The sequence below is a fragment of the Pagrus major genome, chromosome 23, assembly GCF_040436345.1.
Source record: "Pagrus major chromosome 23, Pma_NU_1.0".
Taxonomy (NCBI): Eukaryota; Metazoa; Chordata; class Actinopteri; order Spariformes; family Sparidae; genus Pagrus; species Pagrus major.
Window position 1 is genome coordinate 7,720,398 of NC_133237.1, and position 22,085 is coordinate 7,742,482.

A 22,085-nucleotide genomic window follows, 5' to 3' on the forward strand; every position below is an offset into this window, starting at 1 on the left:
CAGCTTGAGTTGTCTGCGTGAACTTGCTTGCAGGCGTCGCTTCATTGAAAGAATAACACAATTGTTTGGAACCGAGTCTTATTGTGTCTGTCACTGAAGGAAACTGGCATTGTAGTCTATCCTTTGTCTGCCTTGCAATTGTTTGTTTGGACAAGTGCTATCCAGATAACCCTTGTTATTATTACTATCAACCACACAAAATATGTTTGTTAACAGATTAAACGTTCATTGCACAACAACTAATGATACTAATAGCGTACAATCTACAATTAAATATTACAATTACACAGAAAATTTGGATTTTCTACAAAATATGGTGCTTCTGGTCAACACTAAGAACCGACCAGGTGACAGCAAGGTATTTCCCATCATCGCAGTCGGTGGAGAGCGGGTGCGGCAGGTCGCTCTAAAAAGTGCAGCTGCTTCGATCTCGTGAGGATTGTGCTGCTCACGTGCAGGTGACATTAGAGCAGGTCTGGATCAAGGCGGACACAAGTCTAATTGGCATGAATCGTGTGACGATTGCCGGTGATGATTCTGCAAATGTCTGGCTCATCTTGAACCTGATACTTGCTAAACATCATCAGGCTAGCATGGTCTAGCATTTAGTAGAGCCTCACAGAGCTGCTAGCTTGACTGTGGATTCTTATTGTTTTATATAAGTTATATTGATTATATGAATATACATTGCACATGTGAATGTGTAATAAATATTTATGTTAGTGAAGAACTGTGTAGGTTTAATTCATCCGTGCGCTGGCAGCAGACTGGTTCATTCCAGCCATTATTATTCTGTGATTAGCAGTTGGTTCACAATGTTTGTGTGGGTATGTGTGAGTGTGCGAGTGTGCGAGAGAGAAAAAGAAAGAGAGAGAGAGCGTGTATGTGTATGTGTGTGTATGTGTGTGTGTGTGTGTGTGCGAGCGTGTGGGCGTGCATTCTTGTATGGGGCTTTTGTTCATGGACAAACTGGCTTTATCGTGCCAGATATCTCCTTTGTGAAGTTTGCAAGAAAGTTGGTTAAATGAATCGGGCAGAGACTTTACAAATCTGCAGTCATGCCATTGATACATTCTTGCGTCCAATCCTTTGAGTCCAAACTTCGATCTGCACTCTTCATGATACCAAACTCCCACAGCGCTACAAGCAGATAAAACAGGGAGGCACACAGAGGAGAGCAGCGCTTTAGGGAGGAGTACATCTTCTCCACAACATGATGAAGGATGAGAGGAATGAAAAAAAGATAGCCATTGTCTATATATAGCCACATCAGAGATAGAGTTGTGGGAAGACATTGATTTTTTTTTTTTTTGTTTCTTATCTTTTTGGGTTGGGGAGATCTAACACGACTCTAGCCCCTTGCTGTCAGAGCTGACACGTGATTTTGGGAAATATGGAAATGAATGCAAATGGCTTGTTCGGTGTGAAGGAAGCAGCGCTGGAGGTGTGTTAAAACCCCGGCAGTGAGACACACCTGTAAATGATAAGAAGAGAGCAGCGCTGGGGAGGAGGTGGAGGAGGAGAGGAGAATGAAGTCATTGGGTCAGTGAGGACGGCTGGTCTATATGTGGAGGCGGCCCGCAGTGTGTTTGTGCGTGTCTCTGTCAGTCTTTGTGCACAGCAAAAAACGATTCGTGCAAGCTGGCATTGTTTCAGAGAGAGAACATTAACCTGCAAAGCTGTAGCTGTGCCTGCTTGTTTGGTGCAAATTACTAGTTGGAGCATTACTCATCGAGCACTCTTTCTCTGGAGGACCAAATTGCTCTCCGCCATGTTCTCAGCATAGTTTGGATTCTAATTTGTCGACTTCACCAGCAAAGATAGAACATATTTCATGTTTTCGTCTCTCTTTGAATGTTGAAATTTGGTGGACAGATATCACTTGGCTTGATTTGGATCCACAATTCCAATTTCAGATTGTTTTTTCATTGCCAGGACTATTGCTGCTTTCATGTGCTGGTTGTAGTCTTACATCCAGGACTTTCAAGTTGGCTGCTAAACATTCTCCCATTCAGACGCTATTCATAAACCAAGAATCTGCCAGAAAATTAAACCAAATCAAACATTCAGATTTCGTTTATCTATTCATCAGTGAAAATGGTGGGAGGTAGCATGCAACAAGAAAAGGACAAAGTATTATTCCTGGTATCGGCTTTGCGTAGCGTTTGTGTCAGAAGTGTCCACGAAAACATCATCGCATCATCTGATTACAGTGCCAAAAGACAATCCCGTCTCCTCCTAAATGTGCTTATATACTACAATGTGCCTGGGTTAAGACCACAAACATCATTTATTCAATCCAGGGAATGTAATGTGATTCAGTCCAAAGTCCAAAAAAATAACTTTTTCTTCTTTCCTATCCAATCCTAGATTTTTGCTTGAAACCCTTTCTTTAAACCCACTGATCCTTACGCTCGAGCTACACTGAACACGACACATATGCAGATCGTTTGTGGAGCTGATGTGCAGTGGAATAGATTTTTTACTGGCTACACCTGTAACGCACAAATGCCATAGGGTTGTGTGAGTTACAGGCATAACAAGATGGTGAGCTTACGTTTCTTGGGTTGTGTCTTCAGTTTTTGGATCCAGCACTGTGCTTTCTCTGAGTTTGTGTAATGTGGGTTACATCAACAGGCTACAGTAAACTACAGTTACTAAGCAACCACCAGCTGCTTATTAAATGCCAACAGCCAGCTAGAGTCATTTCCTGTATTCAGGAAATTTAATTTAACAAAATATTTATACTTTATGACCATTTCTACGTAAAAGGGCTGCGAACACCTCGCATAGAAAATATAAATAGAAGACTGGCCTAATTCTAGGCTTGTAGAGCACGGCACATATGCACCACTTATGCGCTGCTCAGTGGTATGAAGTTTTTTCTGACAACTTTTTACTTTTACTCCCTACATTTTCACACACATATCTGTACTTTCTACGTACATTGTCAAAACAGGTACATTACTTTAGTTTTAATGCATTTGAGGGGAATTATTGATTGAGGCGTAACAAGATGGAAACAGACAGAGAAGGAGACTAAAATGGGGAGAAAAGGCGTCTTAGTGTCTGCAATGACCCTGCATAGATCCTGCAGCCCTCCAACTGGATTTTCTTATTTGTGCTCAGGAGGCTTTATCAACCCAAAATGTTGGTATTAGACGTCCTGGGAATGAGACTCAACAATTAACTGTCTTTGTGGTGCGCTTACTAACAGCTCAGATATTGAATGATATTATTAGGTGAGGTTCAGTTAGCCTTACATAGAAATGGCTGGTAGAAATGTCCTTCAGAGAGATACTATACTTTTTTTTACTTTTACCCAAGTAAAGAAGTTGAATCAGTACTTTTACCAGAGACTTTTTTTGCACAAGTATCTGTACTTCCACTTGAGTAAAGATGTGTACTATTGCCACATCTGGTGCTGTTCTTACACCTGGTGTAACCAGTTTCATTGATTACAGGGCAAGTGTACTGTTAGCTGCTCCACGAACCGGCTGCATGTTTATGTGTTCAGTGTAATCAGCTTGTTAGCTAGTGAACCACTGGACTACACTACCCAACTGTATAAAATATCTTGATAAAGCTAGCTCCACCTCGACTGGCTACACCCCTAAAATCAAAGTAAATGTTGCAAAAATACTTCTGTACTTTTAAGTTGGACATTTACTTGTAAAGAAGTATTTTTTACATAGGACATAAAGGACCTGAGTAGTTCTTTTACTACTGCACACTGCACAGAAATTGTAGAGAGGAGGTCAACGTGGGCAGTTTGGGAATACAAAGTGCAGGACTTTTGATTTTTGTTAAATATTTTAAAAGACATTTCTTTTCGCGCTTCAAATAAGTGTTGACATTTTTTCTTAATATTTAACCATCACCTTGATCCGATGACCATGATTTTCTTATGTTCAGTATAAATAATTTGTGTGGGCTGTAGACAGGAGCATTTGTTTTCATGTAGATAATCTGAATAGCCTCACACTTGTGACAAAACAGATTTACTGTCGAGTGCTGAAAAGTCTCACTTTAATTTCAAAGCAATACATCACTTTTAGCAAACGTTGCAAATGTATCATTTCATTGGTAAATTCAACCTGAGTGTGCCCTCCCATCTGGTGTGTTCTGAGCAAAAAGAGTGAGAGATGAGCAAGGCAACACTGCAAGAGGACTGGAAGAGAAAGTGTCGCATCAATTTACATCTATTACCTCAAACAACAGGTACCGTGCATGTGTCGATGTGTTTGTGTGTATATGTGTGTGTGTGTGTTTGTGTGTGTTGACCTGAGGCCTCTCACCTCTGCCGTCAGCCAGACAGCGGTTGTATCCAACAGGGCTGAAGTACTCGAATATAAACACGGCCATTGCTGACACCAGCAACAGCATCACGAACATCATCACCCACACATCTGCACTGAAGGGCTCTGGAGGGGAGAGAGAGGGAAGAGAGAGAAGAGGGAGAGATGAAGGGAGACAAGTGAGACGGGGGGAGCAGGCATGGACGGACAGAGATTAGGAAAAGAGAAGAGATGGTCAAAACAAAAAGGTTGTGAGAAGGCAAAGGATGAGGAAGAAACAAGGGACATCAGGAGAGGCAGGAAGAGGGGAAAAAAAGAGCGAGGGCGGCGGAAAGAAAGAGAGGAGGGGAGAATGAAGCGAGAGAGGGAGAGGGCAAGAGAGATATGCAAATGTGGAGCGCCAGATTGAGAAGAGGAAGGAAGAGTCAGAGAAATGGAGTAGGAGTGGGAAATATAAGAGGGCAAAGAGACAGAGAGCCAAAGAGAGAATAAGTAAACAGTTAGCCACATTACCATGCACTCCAGTCTGCCTCCTCATCATACAAATGCATTAAAACTTGGCTCTAATCACTCAGTGTGTCCACTTAATCGTTTTGAGTTTGGCTTTTAAAGGTGGAAAAATGGATGTCAACCTAAAGTGACCTCACAAACATCCATCTGGCACTTGATCTGTCAGGAGTGCTGATGAATAAACATCAAACTAAAGCAACTGCTAAACTCATTCAGAAGATTCTTCAAAATCAATCTGGAGTTTCTGAATCAAAATATCTTAATTAGATCTAAAGTTGACTACAGTAAAGTTCTTACTGGTGGAAATGGGCGTGGCATGCAGCACATGATGCAGCTCAATGTACCAAACGTGACTGGAACTGCACCTGACCTACCTATTCTGCAAATTTTTACCTTTGCACTATGAGCATTTTAGGCCCTGTCTCTTTAAGACCCCCATCCCAAAGAGCTCAGTCTGCTCTGATTGGTAAGCTCCCACAGGCCTGAGCAGGCACCGCACACCGTGTTTCCGCATGAGCTCTGACGGTGTTTTTGCAACCACTACCCATCTGGGGACATGACTGTGGGCAGTGACTGTATAGTTGTGAGATCACAACATTACAGAAGTCCTGACGGCTTGTTTAAAGGCTCAGTTTTTGGTTACTGACTGTGTGAATTTCTGTGTTGAATGAGTGTTTTGATACCTTAACAGTATTTATATGGCACCTAGACCTGCTTCATAATAAAAAAAGAAAGAAATCTCACTTTCTACATTATGGGACCTTTAATGTATATAGCTTATTTCTTCCCAGAAACCTGTAGAAAACATCACAATCCTACAAGACTGAGCGTTAGCATTGCCTTTTATGTTTTAGCGTCATAGCTACAGTATCAAAAAATGTCAAATACATAGCCTTCAGGTTCCTCCTTCAACGCTTCTCTGAGCCAAACCTCTGACAGCTGGTTGCTGTGCTCCTCACCTAAGAAGGCCGAGGGCGAAACGGTGCCGTTGCTACGGGAGACCATGACACTGATGCCCGTCTCGATGAAGGGGACGGAAAAGTCAATGACCTCTGACCTCTCCTCGTTGATGGTCAAGGAGCCGACGGCCATGTGGGCATTTTTTAACACCACCTAGTAGAGAAGGTGGACAACAGAAAGAGCATCCATTATTCAAACATCCCTCATCCATCACTCAACCACTGAAGCACCGCACAGTAATGAAATCTAAATCTCAAAGAATCATTGAGGGCATGCCCTGATTTTCAATGATGTCGAGAGAAAACACACGCAAAAAAAAATTAATTAACGAGAAAACAAACGATCAGACGACACAAAAATAGGCAGCTAATTGAATGGAGCGCACTTTAAAGGAAAAATCTGTTCTAAAACTTCAACTTGAACTTTTTCCCTCAGGGAAAAAAATCAAAAAACAAATTCAAAATAAGATAGATAAGAATAGCCTCTAGTCAAAAATAGCATATCACAGCCATCAATCCATTTGAAGGTGATTGTTCTGGTAGTCTTTCCAAATGTGAGTGATTCTTGTTGAGAATTTGATACGCACAAAGGTGGACATCTTAACAGTACTAAAGGGCATTGTGCAAACATTTCAACATTGCTGAAAAACAGCTTTTTACAACGTCCCTTGCATTTCTTTGTCCATCTTGTTGTTGGTTCTGTTGTCATTTCACTGGATAAATGAATAAAATGTGATGGAGACTTTTGGCTAAAATGTTTTAGCAACCTAAAATATCAAGAGTAAATATTAGTTTTAATGTTAGGACTTAAAATCCAAGAGCAGTAACCTCTGTCTAAATGCATCACTTTACACAGAATAAATTGTTGAAGAGGTCCAGAAGGCAATTTTTAGGCAGTTTTTAGAAGTAAAGAGAAAAACTTGTAGTGCTTTGACAGTTTGTCTTGCCTTCTCCATTAACATGTATAAAGCAGGCAGCTGACAAAGGCACTCTCTCTGTTAGCTGTCAAAAGGCATTTTGGGAAATGGAGGAAATGAAATCTGACATGATAGCAGATGGGACAGGTTGAGGGAAAGAGGGTACATTAAAACAAAGTGAGGAAAGAATCAGAATGAGCAAAGTGAGGCGAAGAAACACACGAGAATGGAGACATTGGAGACAAAGATAGAGCACTGGTGGTGGAGACAGGAGGTCCAACACACTTTCCACACACAGCGCTCGGAGTGGACACTCGTGATGCGCACCAGGGGAGGGAAAGAGGGAGGAAGAAAGTGGGTTACCACAGTGGGTCATGGCTGCTTGAAATAGCCGCCCCAATGCCTCTCCTTCCTCTACCTGCCTCCCTCCCGCCACTACCTCTGCACAGGTATATTTAGCCCCAAATTTTAGAGGCCTACAGCACAGGGGTAAAGTGGGACGAGACTGTCTCACTGAGTTAATAAGGTGTTTGTGACTGTGTGAGTCAAAGCTCCAGTATGTGCTTCAGTGTTAGAGAGTGTGTGTGCATATGAGTGAGTCATAAAGGGAAAAAGACAGAGAAAAAGAAAAGGGAGCGAACCTTTGTTCTCTACCTGTGAAGTGGACCTTTACAGGCAGGCAGGGAGAATATTACACATCTACTCCACACATTATCTGCAGTTTTCAAAGTGTTTGTGTCTGCCAGCGAGTGTGCATGCACATATACGTGTGCATTTGTAACTTTTCTGTCTTGTTTGTTCTGTCAGCATGTAAGAGCGCGATGTGCATGTACACTTGTGTGTGTGCGTTCAGTGCCTGAATGTGCAAACGTCTCCCCGGGGAAGAGAGAGCGAGTCCATCCAGCAGTGTACTCACTTCCTCTCTCTCCGCTCGCTCTCTCCATCTCCCTCCTACGACTTGTTCTCTACGTGTTATGAAAGTGACCCATGTGGGTGTTATTGAGAATGAGTGAGCGAGGATCTGCGCTTGTGTATGTGTCTCAGCTGGTGTGTGTGTGTGCGCTCCACTAGTGTCTTTGTGTGACTCTGCCAGCGAGGCCAAACTCATGTAATCAAGTGTATTGCCTCTAATATTTTAAATTGGGAGTATTAGGGGCAGCACAAGTCAATGCAGCCCATGAAATCTGACACTGACTGCTGGAATCCTGTTAGGACAAAATGTAGGCCGTCTCAAAGCTGTGTTCATAGATTTTTTTTTTTTCCTTTTTCGATCTTTTGTCTTTCCAAGCTGTGGCAAATTGCGTAAAGGCCCTACAGTGATCTCGGTGAGTGTCCAAGAGTGCGCCGAGGCACGTCCAAGTGTGTGTGAGTGTGTGTGAGTGTGTGTGCGTCACCATCAGTGTAGATGTCGGTCCATTAAGGATGTGAGATATACTGTAGTTTTGGCTGCATTCCAACTGGAGAAGGACACGGGTCGGTTTTGTTGGATACAGCAGATACAGCAGATAAGGCACAACTTCAGTGAAGTGTGCGTGTGAGTGTGTGTGTGTGTGTCTTCTCTGTGCACATATGGAAACAGTCTGTCTGTGTCCATGTGTCTGCATTCATGCATGTATTCTCTTATTTCTGTGATCATTCATGCATAAGTGTCCCCTTATCTGCATGTGTGCAAGAGTGTCGACCCCCCCCCCCCAATGACCATTCATCTGTGGAGGTGAGAAGGAGACGGCACATTACAGCGCTTTTAGTCAGGGCCATAGAGTTTATTACAGGTGACCACACTCACAGCTCTGTGCCTGCTAAATACACCGTCTGACTGGCAGGACGACTTAAATAGCTTTATATAATAGATTAAATGGGTCAGTTTAATGTAAATTGAACAGCTAAAGTTTCAGGACGAAATGGACACGTAATCTTGGCGGTGACTTCTGAAGGTTGTTCAAACTTCACTGTCCATACAAAGGAGCGACATGGCGTGTTTTCAACCTGTGACCTTTGGGTTACCATCGATCTGTTTGCCCGCCTTTTTTTTTCTTCATTAACAAATAGCCAAAGTCAGACAGTGTGAGTGCAGGTCGTTCTTATAGGTTGAAGTATGAGAACTGACAACGACCTTACCTTGGGAACAATGTCGATTAGGGAATGCTTAGAGCCCAAAGTGAACTGTTGCAGCTGACTGAACTGTACACACCCGTGGGTGAGGTGCTTAGCCCATCTGACATTAAGTGTTAGGTCTGTTGGGCAGAGGGTTGACCCGGAAAGGAAAGCTCATAATTCAAGGTATGAAAACACACTTCAGAGGATATGAACCCTTTGGGCAGCTCCTATGGAGGCTAAATATAGCAGAGGGGTGAACACAGACTGTAACTCTGCCTCCCCTCTGATCTTTTCTTTCTTCACCTACACCAAAGAGGTAACTCCAAGAGTCTTCATGACCTCTTGGCAGGTTTAATGAAACCTTACCAGAAACCAGACTGCACACACTCACTGCATGTTGATGACAATTTACACATTATTTTGTGGGTATGAGCACGTAGCTTTGTCTTTGTCAGCGTCCAAGCACATAGGTGACTAATTGTAAACTCAAAGGTGAATTTGATTTGAGATTTAATTTATTTGCAGATGATACAAATTGAAACAACTTTTGTGTATTGTAGTAACAGAGCTGGAACTTCAAAAGTGCTACCAAACTGACTAACTATCTCTGAAATTAAGTAAGACAAAACGCATTATTTTTGGCAAACAGGTAACCAATTTTTGGAATAAAAATTTGTGACACGTGAAGGTGAAACTGAAAGTGCCTGAAATAAAATTTTTGGAAGGAATGATAGATAACTATGTTGGCAACCACATGTAAATCATTTCAGAGCAAAAATATGAAAATATGTTGCAGTACTTCATAGAATTAAAGTGCACCTCCACCTATTATAACAATTAAAGGGTGTTTACAGGTCTTGGGGAGTAGTACTGCATATGTGAAAAACTAGTATTACGTTTTTTCCAGAGGAAACTGCATGTAAATTGAGTTGCATTGTAGGTAATGTATGTGCCAGGTTTTGAAAAGCAGTCAACTGATCTGCATTGCACTTCTATAACACTGTAGGACTCATTATGGGCAGTTACAGATCGATACAGTAGATCCAGAGATATAACCTTTTTTATTTCACACATTTTTCTTCCTTTTCAAGAACTGGCGCCTACTTTACCCACAATGCAACTTAGCCACTGAGCGACATCACTGGAGGCAGTTTATCAGATTACATGCAGCTTCCTCTGGAACCACAAAAGGCTTTATACCACTTTTTTTCCCATTCAGTAATAGTCCCCAAGACCTGTAAACACACTTTAATGTGTAATGTGTCACCCTTTAAGGACTTTTATAGCTTATATTATTCACTTGTACAGCCAAAGGTTACCTACTGTTTGGAGGTATGTGGAAACACGCATAAAACAAATACAAATCCAGTAAATATATACTGTTCATTAAATTAAAGGCTCTAAAATATATAACTACCTTGAAGTATTCAAAAGTATCTAAAATGAGCAAAAAGTCACTAGGATTTGAGAGGAATGCGCATGTTTGAGCAACAAAGGCTCAGGTTTAATATATAAATTCATTGTATTGCTGATAAAAGTGTGAGTTTATGGAACAGTTTTTGTGAGAATGAGTGACACTTTGTTTGAAAAATGTTCAAAAATGAATCAATGGACGAATATGAACAAGTCTGATCGGAATGTCGGCATTAGTGTAGTAACAATTTCTCTAATGTTGCTTGTGATGTTAAGTAGAGAATGTTTTGCATAAAGGGTGGGTGCAACAAGCTGTAGCTTCAGCCTACACCTTCTCAGTCTGTAGGGAAAAAAGTTTTTCTGTTGTTCATGTTGTTTTCTAGTGTTTTGTTTTGTTAGGAGTCATTTTAAATGTCAATTTCAACTCCTCTGTGCACCAAAGCCTGTTGTGTAATAGGAGCATTTTCTGGAGAGAAGTTATTCTCCTTTGCCAGACTTGTTGCCAAATACACCAGTCTTCCGTCAATATTCACCCTATTTGTCTTAAAACCACCTTTTAAATGGCAGCGAACTCAATAATGACAAGATGGTGTTGCAATCTATGTTCAAACTTTGGCAACAAACTACAAATGAGAACATCATGTAATTTACACATGCATGATCATGACAAACACAAAGAGGCAGCTTTCCACTGACTGAACATTTAGTGGCCACTTTGAGGCTGAGTGACGAACACTGCACACAATTACTGACAGAGTGGGCTGCAAATATAGAAAGAGTCAGACGCGCCAAAAGAAAGACAAACACAAAATTCTCTCCTCACCTCTCCCACCATGCCGTTCCACGTTCCGTTGATCTTCTTGCCATGTTTGCCATTAGTAACCAGGTAAAGGTCATAGGTGAACTTGACCGACTTGGCGATCTTCTTCAGGATGTCAATGCAGAAGCCCTTACAGCAGCGCTTTATGTAGATCCCTGACTCCTTCGTCTGATTACTGTGTAGATAAACAGATGATTATTTAATCATATCTGCACTTCTGTGTGAACTGGCATGAATTGTTAATTGTTGTCGTGATTTGGCATTTCTGGCACTGTCAGTCTCACACAGATGATGTGTGAACTGATTCCACCTCTGGCTCTCTGCAGCTGCCGTGGGAAATTAACATCATTCACAGGCAAAATTTAGGCAGTTGCCAGATTTTTTTCCTCTGATTTCTGCTCTGGTCAGCTGTGCAGTAGGTAGATCTACTGTGGCAGATGGACAGAAATAACTAGTCTGTATCTATGTGTGCTGAGTTTAAGTTAATTCATGTTCTCGTTTCTCAAGTATTTTTAGCCCAGCTTCTGACAGTGGTTTGGTACGTAGATCTGAGCTTCGAGTCTCACAGTGTTTTGATCTGTTTCCGGCAGGGCACGGTGTTCCTCATGCAGGTCCCGCTCAGCGGGTCCACATCTTCCACGATGACGAACGGAGCCTCCTCCAAAGTCACGATGGACAGGTGATCGTCCTCCCTGGTTGCTGCGCCCCCATACAGTTCATAACGAGGCCACACATGGTACTTCATGGACAGGGAACCATTCTCCCATTTACCCACCTGCAGAGACATACCGCAAACAAAACACAGTCAGACTACCTTGAAAATGTCATTAATATTTTGTTTTTATCACACTGCATTTCTGGTTGTTTGTTTTTTGTTTTTTTTTACCAGTGAGTTAACTGCAGTCATGGAGCTTATATTCTTATTTTTGATTTTTATTCTAAACTAGAATGAACAGTGCATCGTCTCAGGAATAATTACGGTAAACCATGTTATTGTCATTTTAAGATCACTTTATGACACCAATATGATGATAATAAAAGAGCGTAATAATGGAAGTACACACTTTCAAAGAGCAATGAACTTCTAAATATATAATATGTAACATTTCAAGAGAAAGCCACGTTCAATGCATTTCATTTGGTCACCTGTCACTATAGCTTCCAGGAGAGAGTCAGAGAGTGAGGAGGGAAGTAGGTGAATAAGACTAAACATTGCGTGAATACAAATTGCAGCAATGGTGGTTGTTTAACAAACACATACTGTGTGTTTGACTTTTATTCTTTCTCATAAATAATCAGACACTGGAATTGGAATGTGAAAAAAACATTAAAATATCAAAAATAAATACGACAAATAAAATGTAAAAAATGTTGGTGTTGGTGTAATGTTGTATGTAAACAAACACACATGTAAACACAACGGGCAATATCGAGGTCCGCAAAAATGATGCAGGTCATGTTGATACATTGATAAGTCTATAAGATATGTACGATGAGCTAAAAAAGTTGATGATGTAATTATCATGACAGGCCTTATCCAGACAAGTTTCCCGTTAGCTCAATGCTAACAGTAAAATAAATACATGAAATGAATCACTGGGCAGGAATCAAAATTCAAAAGAGACCGATGAGTCCCATCCATCAAAAAAAAAACTGTGCAAATAGGCCAAAGTTGAAACACATCACCTAACAGCAATGTAGAGTTTGAATGCTTGTCATGCAAAAACATCACACTGTGATCAGGGTTTAACAGCCTCATTTTCTGTTTTCTTGGCTTAAGTGTGATTAGTCCATCTGTCAATAAAACATCAATGAGGCAATGAATGAACAGGAGAGGAGAGGAGAGGAGAGGAGAGGAGAGGAGAGGAGAGGAGAGGAGAGGAGAGGAGAGGAGAGGAGAGGAGAGGAGAGGAGAGGAGAGGAGAGGAGAGGAGAGGAGAGGAGAGGAGAGGGACCCAGAGAAGAGAATGAGAGCAAGGTTAACATGAAGGACGAGACTGGAACGGGGGAAAGAGCAGAATTCAGATCAAGAGGAGAGGGTGGGGAGAGAAAGAGTGAGACAGAGGAGGTGGATGGAAAGATTAATAAGAGAGAGAAGGACATAACAAAGAGTGGTTGCATGGTGCATTGAGATATGGACAAACAAATGGGAATACATGAAGTGAGACAGAAAAGACTGAGATTGAGCTAAAGAGAAAACAGGGAGAAACTTGACTAGCAATGGAGCAAAAGAGTCACATGAGTGCTGGAGATGGAGCTCATTCAGATGCAAAATGCTGGCTCTTCTGCAGAGGAGTGTCCAGCTGTAAGTCTGGAGGGCCCTCCAGCCCTTGTGGCTCTACTCCACCGAATGAGCGTCATCAATTAGTCAATTTCCCCTCCAGTCACATGGAACCATACCTGCAGATTCTGCCTATGCGCTCTCCTCTAGAAGTGCCCAGTAGGCCACTTTAACTGAGGAAAAGATGTGGGCGGAAATGGATATGGATCATCAGCTAAGTGGACGTGAGATAATTGGAAAGAGGGCAGGACAGGGAGCCGAGTGTGTAAAGTCAGGTTTGCACACTCGTTAAATATGTAAATGTACACACAAACACACTCAGTGCACTCCAGGGAATGCAAACTTGCCAAGGCTGCCTGGAGTGGACAAGCTAACACTGTGTATCTCTGGGGCACAATACAGCCTTCCTCTGGACATAAAAAAGAGTGAGCGTCAGTAAGTGATAGAGACAGACAGGGATGGAGGGAAAGAGAGGAAGAGGGAGGGAGGTGGAGAGAACAGGGTTAAAATCAGCCTGGAGGGGAGTAAACTGGACTGGACACTACAGAGTCTTCACACTACTTCAAAGGTGCAGTGGAAGGATGGTTGTAGGAGCTGGAACTCATTAGGAACCAAGAAAAGTGGTTCAGCTGGAAGTCAAGCTAAGAATTAAACATGAGCAAGGGAGCGGGAGGAGGAGGAGGACAGAGACGGGGTGGTGCAGGCTGCAAGGGGAGAAAGAGAGAGAAAGAAGAGAGGGAGAGAGAGAGGGGAGACAGGAGGGGAGCGATTCACCTTGTTCTCTGATCAGAGGACAGAATATAGATTAGAGAGGCAGAAGAAAGGGAGAAACACTGAGAATAAAGAATAAGGTGAGTCAAAGGAGTCAGACTGCAGGACACAGATACAATAGAGGCTGAGCATCAGGAAACACAGATGCATGCTGGTCACTGTGCAGGTGGCGGAGAGCATCAGGTTCATTTAAGGTTGTTGGTTCAGAGTGTGACTCAGGATCGTTGTTGCCCTATCGGCTCTACCACCTTCTCTTCCAGCTGTACTCAGAGAAGTTTTATCAATTTCTCCATCTGCACAATAGAAGGTTTTAACCTTCACAGAAAGATGGCTGAGTAATATATAAAGTTTGACTGAAGTTTAGTTTTCACACATTCACATGAGGAAGCCACTCAAGCCTATATTATTTTGTAGCTCTATTTTGTGGCTTATTTGAACAGTGTAAACCAATTGTGACATCACCCATTGGTTTGTGGACTACCATTTTGAAGCATCGAGTTTGGCATTTTGGCCGTCGCCATCTTGGCTTTTTGCAGCCAGAAGTGACCATATGTGAACGAAAGGGAGCTGGGCAGGATACTGATTGCATCCATCTGAGAACCTGAGGACACGACGTGTTAGCGACGTGTAAATCACAAGGTAGCCACACCCAAGAATACCCTGTTTATCCTATCATATATCTCATATATATATATCATATATCATCCTGTATATGAAGAGACTTGAAATTAACAATTGAGACCATAAACTCAATGGAAAACTGTTTATTGAGTTAATAAATCTAGTGAGAAGTAGGGTCATTTTTTCATAAGCTTACATACATTCTGACTTCTTTTTGAAACTCGTCCCCTGCTGGCCATTATAAACAATGCAGGTTTAAGGCAATTGATTGAAGTTGGTGTTTTTAAATGTGTCACATTTGTCATTTCAATCTACCTACGGGCTGGATTATTCTGAAAATTATCAAAAAATATATTATATAGATATTTCTGTACCATTAGTTTTCATTGAGTCAGGTATATTGTCCATAATGCTGAAACTGTTTTCAACATTCAAAGAGCGATTTAAAAGCCATTTTATAATCAATGAATTACACTGAAATGTCCTGTGCCTAGGTGAGATTTGTTAATGTTGTTTACATGAATGTGCGCGTAGAAATGTTTGGTAATACTTAAATAACTAGCTAGCTATCTTTGCTTCAGTAACATTAGGATGAAAACTTAGATGTACCCAGTTTTGCATAGGCACTGTTGATATTTATACAATGACTTGCTCTGAGGTAGACAGGAGCTCATAGTCATCATGATGACAGACACTTTTCCATAAAACCTAGTGAAAAAATAAATCCTTTTTAGTGGACTGAGGGCAGCATCGGCAAACTGAAGGATGATTTTGTAATAAAAATACAAAATAAATGACAGGTAGTATGTAATAGCTTCCCAAACTTTTAAAATGAGCAGATTCTACAGCAAGTCTATGACTTCACCACTCTGGAGCCGGTGCTGCAGTGTATTGCTCAAAGGCACCTTCGCTGAGTTGATAATATCTAATCAGCGCAGCGCCTATAAAGCTTAAGGCTTAAAAGTGAAAATCAGATGGTAAGATATTTAGACAGACAGACGAACCCATCAAGACACAGCTAACTCAGTAGCGTTGCTATCACCCTGTCTTTGATTCACGGTTTACACATTATAGCCATGACCGTTTTATGACCAGCGACATGACTATACAGTCGCTGCACACATCTCTTTTTCTCTTGCTCACCCTGTCCCACTGTCTCTCCTTGTTGAGCAGAATGATGACCAGCTTGGGGTGCATCTGGTATCCATCCTCGCTGAACGACAGATTACGCCCCTCAAACGTCACATTCATCAGGTACCTGTAGAGGGAAACATGGAAGAGAGACAGACAAAGAGACTCGTTGAGGAATACATCACTTTGTCAGTGGCAGCTCTCAAATGTTTTATTTGCCCTAAAAACATTTATATCATTTCTCGTTCAATGACTCATGACTATTAAAGTTTCATTGTGTATCAATTTGTTTTTGAGCATTTATCTTTTCAGACGAACCCACTGGCATGACACAAATTCATCATCTGCCAGGAAACAGCTATCAGCAAATGTTTTTTTTAAATAAATAGATGAATATACATTAGTCATCAGTTGCAGACAGACGTTTGAGCAAAACAGCAGTGATGATTTTTAGATGAGACTGAGGGGAAATTAAGTTCAGCAATTATCTCTCCAATCATCTCAGGTTCAATCTGTTCTTGCTTAAAGGAATAGTTTGACATTTTGGGGAATAAGCTTGATACCACTCTCATGTGAAAATGAATTTTCTTGATCGTACGTCTGGCAGTCCACAAAACATTTTGGTCAATTTTTCCTGCTAAAACAGCTTTATTACAGCACAAGTGAAGCGTGTCTGACATCAACATCTGACATCGGATTTCCCCTACAGGGGATCAGTAAGGTACTTCTTATCTTATCTTATGTTAACTTATTGTGCAACCAAAACAGGAAGAGGCTTTGTTTTCCCTGGTCGCTATCCCCATAAAACTGGGGGACGAACAAGAATAACTGTGGAAACTCTACACTGCAAAAGACAAGGAATCCTACTGATGGAGAAGGCAAAGAAGGCGAAAAGGGAGAGTGATAAAAACTGAGGTAAAACAACAGACGGGAACAGACGGGCATTCACTCGATGAGGAGTTCCGGTGTTGTGTCAAAGTCTCTTTCCATGCGATGTGTTTGCCCCTCCTACCGGGACTTGAGACAGTTCAAAACTGGCATTCTTTTTACTAGATAGGTAAGTAACAAAACCTATTTATTAACACATAGAACTGAGATCCCGGTTTCTAGGTCAAACTCAGATTCGTACAGTTGTTTTTTGCTTTGGACAGTAGCCAGGCGGCATGGTAGCCATGTTGCTAGCACTGTCTCATCGACAGCAGAAGCAACGCTAGAAAAGTTGACTAGCAATTGCAGTCAATTTTTCGCTTTAAGTTAGCAAATACAATTTTTTCCCCCAAAAAAATAAAAAACAAATGAACAAAAAATATGAACTTTTGAAAACAAAAATGTTATTAATTTGGCAAGAGGCACACATCTTTTACTTTTCTGAAATTATCATTAAAGATGGCAAGGAGCCCCACAACAAATGATCAAGCTGGACACATGGATGACTGGATAAAAACTTTTAGTCACATCACTTAATGCAATTTTTGCATTAAGTCTGGTTGTGTTTCACTGACAAATCGTACAGCGAGCCCTGGAGCAAGGGACCAAGACAGGAGGCACAAAAAAATGACTAATGCAGTTTGTGTCTAAACGTAACAAAAAGTACAATATGAAACACCAACAGCAGCTTGTAAGATCACTGTGTGTTGGTGTGTGTCTGGCTCTCTGCGTGTCTGCCTCAGTCGGCGTTTCTGTGTGGCGGAGAAGGAGAAACCGAGAGAAAGCAGCATTGTTTCTGTCAGGTGAAATCATTTCACCTCCCTTCAACTAAACACAACAAACACACACGCGCACGCACACAAACACACACACATGCACACGAAGACACCCAACACTGTATTCTGTTGCAGTGATTATGGTGAATGTGCGTGGGAGTGTGTAAGTGTGTGTATATGAGAACAGGGATGTTTATGTCAGGTGAACTCAAATCACTTCACTGTCATCCCACACATACATAAACACACACACTCACACACACACACACACACACACACACACACACACACAATCTCTTAACTCTTTCCCTCCCTCACCCTTTACTCTCTCCCTCTCTTCCTATCTCTCCGACTGTTTCCATGGAAACACTCAGCCTCAAAACCATGCACACCATATATATGTAGATGAATATATAAATGACAAAAGAAGGTGCATGAGTGTGTATGTAACCGTGTGTGTAGAGGACTGGCTCGGTGCCAGTGTGCTGACGGGGTGTGTAAACAGCGGACTGGGTCATGTATCAGGTCACATGATCACCAGCAGAATCAGTTTGTCTTAAACCATCGTGTTTCTCAGGAGAGAGAGCGACGATGCTCAACCTCACTGCAGCTGTACCTTAACCTTACCCACCACCTCACTGCTGCACTAAAAGTCTAAAACTTTAAACCTGTCAGAAATGTTAGCCAGAATGGATCAATAAGCTCAAGCTCAAGTCAATTTTTGACTCCCTGGAGTTATAGTGACAGACGATCAAAAGGATCACACCGTTACCTTTAATAAAATTTGAGATTTCTCTGTTGGAAACAATGTCGGAAAGGTTTAGAATACTGTAAATACACAACTCGACAAAAACATAGACTAAAGGTCTTGTCCATTTTGGACATTTTAATGCAGAAATGTTAAATATTGTATCTTTAGAACAACAATCATTGTTTTCCTTGGCCTCTCAAACAGATACACCAGTCTTCTCCACTCTAATAGCCAAATGCAACTTATCCTATAAACTGGCTGAGAGATTTAATGAGCTGCTTGAATCCTGAAAAGATTTGATATATGCAACAAAGCAAGGTAGAGACATTTAATTTAATCTAGGAGCTATCTATTTCTCTCTTCTCCTCTCTCACTCCTCAAGTCAAACTCACTCTCAATTATTCCTGTTAACTCCACACTAACATCCAGACATATCACCTTTTCTTCATTTTATGTTTCCGTATTTTGTTTTGCTTTAGGAGTGTGGATTTTCTTCTGTTGTGATATTGTCTAATCGAGTTGTTGCTGTCAGTTAGTGGGAGAGGGGAGGGGATTGTCAAATTTTTGTCAACGATTGTTATCTCTTCTAATTTTCATGAAAATAACAAAAGCAAAGTTTAAAAAAAGAAAAAAGAACTGAAAGAAGCTTCGAGTTTGAAGCAGCGTGTCCCCTCAGTGTTGTTGTGAGGCAGCAGTTGTGTGTTAGCTCACCACTGTAGCCGCTGCAGTTTCCCACAGTTGCTCTGACATGAATCTCCAACTGTTTGACCCTGCAGAGGAAACTATCTCCCGTTACCACCGACATACATCACTGTGCCGGATTTAAAAGCATGGCTGAGAGAAACGGCAACTCTGAGGGGACATGCCACATAATTGTGCTCTCTGGTAGGGAGCTTTTTAAATCTGGATGTTACGTTGGTCAGAGATTAGCAGTTGATGGCTGTTAGCCATCGTCAATCAATGATGGCATCGTCCATCGGCCCAACCCTACTCCATACCACATATCTGTAATTTAGTAATGTTCAGTCCCAGAGGCTTTAAACAAAGCTGGCTAGCTACAGTATACTGAGAAAGCTAAGCAAGGAAGCTAGAAAGCTAAGAAGCTAGGCCGATTACAATGATGGTCGCCCAACTCTAGTATCTACGGCTATGTTCACACTACCAGCCAAATTCTGTTTTTGTGGCATATCTAGATGGATTTTAGAAAGTCTGGACAGCAAAATAAATAAATAAAAGATTGCAAATTGGATCCAAAATCACATTTGGAGGTGGTTTGAAATGCGATTTAAATCGGTTTCTACAGATGCGTCTCAGTCTGCATGCTCTTGCTGCTCATACCGGATTTCAAAGCGACACATAACAAGGTCGTCAAATCCAGAGAGACGGAAGTGCATCCGTGCAACCGAGCAGAGTCAAGGCTGCTACGAGCAGAGCGGTCTGAAGACAACACAGTCTGTGGAGTCGAGTCACACAGAAATAAACTGTCTGCTCTGCGACTTGACTAGTGATGGTTTGAAAAGCAAGATGATTTTTCATGCATGAGTTACCGACGCCTTTGGCGTTACCAGAGCAACCCATGCAGATATGTTGGTGATGTCTGGACCCAAAAATCTGATCTGATTCCTTGCAGATAACAGTGTGGACACTACATGTTTCAGATTTGATTTGAGAAACAAACGGATTTGCCTGCTATGTGAACATAGCCTATTTTAGTATGTACTGTATGTGCTGTATACATCTATGTATGTATGTATGTATGTATGTGTGTATCTATCTATCTATCTATCTATCTACAGAACAGATTGACTTATGTAATAATCCAGCAATTACTCTAATGCCAGCTTCCTTATTCTATTTCCTAGAAAGTATTAAATATTGATATTTCCAATGGGCTGTACTGAGCAGAATCATCCAGCATCATACCGTCTCATGCAGGCCCCATGTGTCCAGCTAACCGCCCCATCCTGTAGAGCCTTGGCACTGATACAAAGTGCACAGAATCTGCTGCATAAATCATAAGCCATTTACAAAATGACTTGATGCAGAGCCCCCCCACTTTAATCTTTACTGAGCGAGCCATTGTTACGTGCAACAATGTGGAGCCTTTGTGTGTCTATGTGAGTGTGTGCATCCTACACACGTCGACAGAGCGAAACACAAGCATATGTGTGTTGCCATGGCACCCACAACCACTGTGACTTCCAAGCCAATCTGCTGTGTTACTATGGTAACGGTAATCTCGCAGAGGGTGGGAGGGCGAGAGAGACAGAGGGAGAGGTGGGATTCAAAGAAAAAGAGGGAGGGGTGGGACATATTACTACGAGACTGCAGCGCTCTCGTCCCTGTTCTCCCATCACACTGTGTGTTTACACTTCCATCCATGTGACCATGTCCGCTGTCCGTCACCTCCTCTGAACTTCCTGTATCAATGCCATTTAAACTGAACACATTATCAGTCTATGCAATAGCATTTACTTCAGTGTTAGCGTGACAATGAGTCCTAATTAGGTGGAAGGCTGCCTGTCCCCCCTTTTTTTTCAAGAAAGTCATGGTGCATCTTCATTATTTGGAGTTACAAGAGATGTTTTTAAACGTGCACAATTACTAAATTAATTATTTATAAAGGATTTAATTATTTGAAAACAGTGAAATAACTATTACCTAAGTTTAATTAACTAAAAACTTAAGATTTATTAATGATGGTCATTATAAAGTGTTACCAAACCTGTCCTTCCCAGCAGTTTAATGTCAAATTATTTACGTGAGTTAACCTGATTCTAATCCCTTAATTTCGTTTTTTTCACCAGAGGGCAATATACCTTCCATACATTTCCTGTACTGTACAGCTGTAGTTGTAGTTTTTACATTTTTCCCCCAATATAGTCATACTATGTATGTGTATAAGAAACAGTCCACTGCTATATGACAGGCTCATTTTGTCATTAAAATATTCAAGCTTCATGCAATATAATTGTCTAGCTGTCTTGTATTTATCTCTGTTTGGGTTTTTCTTTTGGCTTTTTTTGTTTTGTTTTGTCTTTTTTTGGTTTCCTGTCTGTTGCTGTCAATGCCGTCTTGCTTGATTGTATGGAGAAAAAAATAAATAAAGTGAAATAACTGGATACATATGATTGGCTTCAATATTGAGATTCTTAAATGACTATTAGGTTTGAGATCCCCTGTTCACCTAAACTAGTTTTAGGTGACACATCTGACATCCCTCTTGTCTAAAGAAACAAGGTGTTTATCAAACTGGCCATAAATAAATGTAATAAAAGTTTTGGCTTGTTATGGAAAATATGTGTAGATCTATGTGTCTTAAGGAGATTTCATCATAGAAGAAAAAAAATCAAATCAAGTTCAGAAAACCACATTTTTTGGTCACACATGCGCCTACACACACTTTAAACAGTGAGGGTTTACTCAGCATTCACAGGGGTACATACAGTACATCCACATCTGGAAGCTGCCCAGCGAATCCTTTTATGGGCCACTGAGCAGCTACACTGGGGCAGCTGGGTGTTAAGTGCCTTGCTCAAAGGTGGATGACAGACAGTCACCTTCCCTGCCTTCTTTAACGTGACAGAAACACAAATAAACATGTGAGCACAAACCTGCGCTCTATTCACCTACTGTACTGTATGTGTCATGCTAAGAATGCCTTGCACACATGCACATACAGTAAAGGACACGCATCCACCCACTGAACTCCTTGTTTGGATATCCTGTTGAACCCGTCAGTTTCCAGCTCAAGTTAGAGGAGAGTATCTCAGCTGTACTGTACAGCAGGTGGATTAAGATTCAAACAGCAGC

General features: G+C 41.4%; 1 protein-coding gene across 1 annotated transcript in view; it reads right to left on the reverse strand.

The window, feature by feature from the left end:
• Positions 1-22,085, reverse strand: part of grin2ba (glutamate receptor, ionotropic, N-methyl D-aspartate 2B, genome duplicate a) — a 98,212-nt gene that overhangs the window by 14,492 nt on the left and 61,635 nt on the right. Inside the window, exons 5-9 of the mRNA XM_073494669.1 lie at positions 15,831-15,945; positions 11,581-11,789; positions 11,018-11,189; positions 5,768-5,921; positions 4,299-4,424 (exon numbers count right to left, since the gene is read on the reverse strand). Of these exons, the coding sequence (XP_073350770.1) occupies positions 4,299-4,424; positions 5,768-5,921; positions 11,018-11,189; positions 11,581-11,789; positions 15,831-15,945 (776 nt within the window). The remainder of the gene's footprint in view (positions 1-4,298; positions 4,425-5,767; positions 5,922-11,017; positions 11,190-11,580; positions 11,790-15,830; positions 15,946-22,085) is intronic.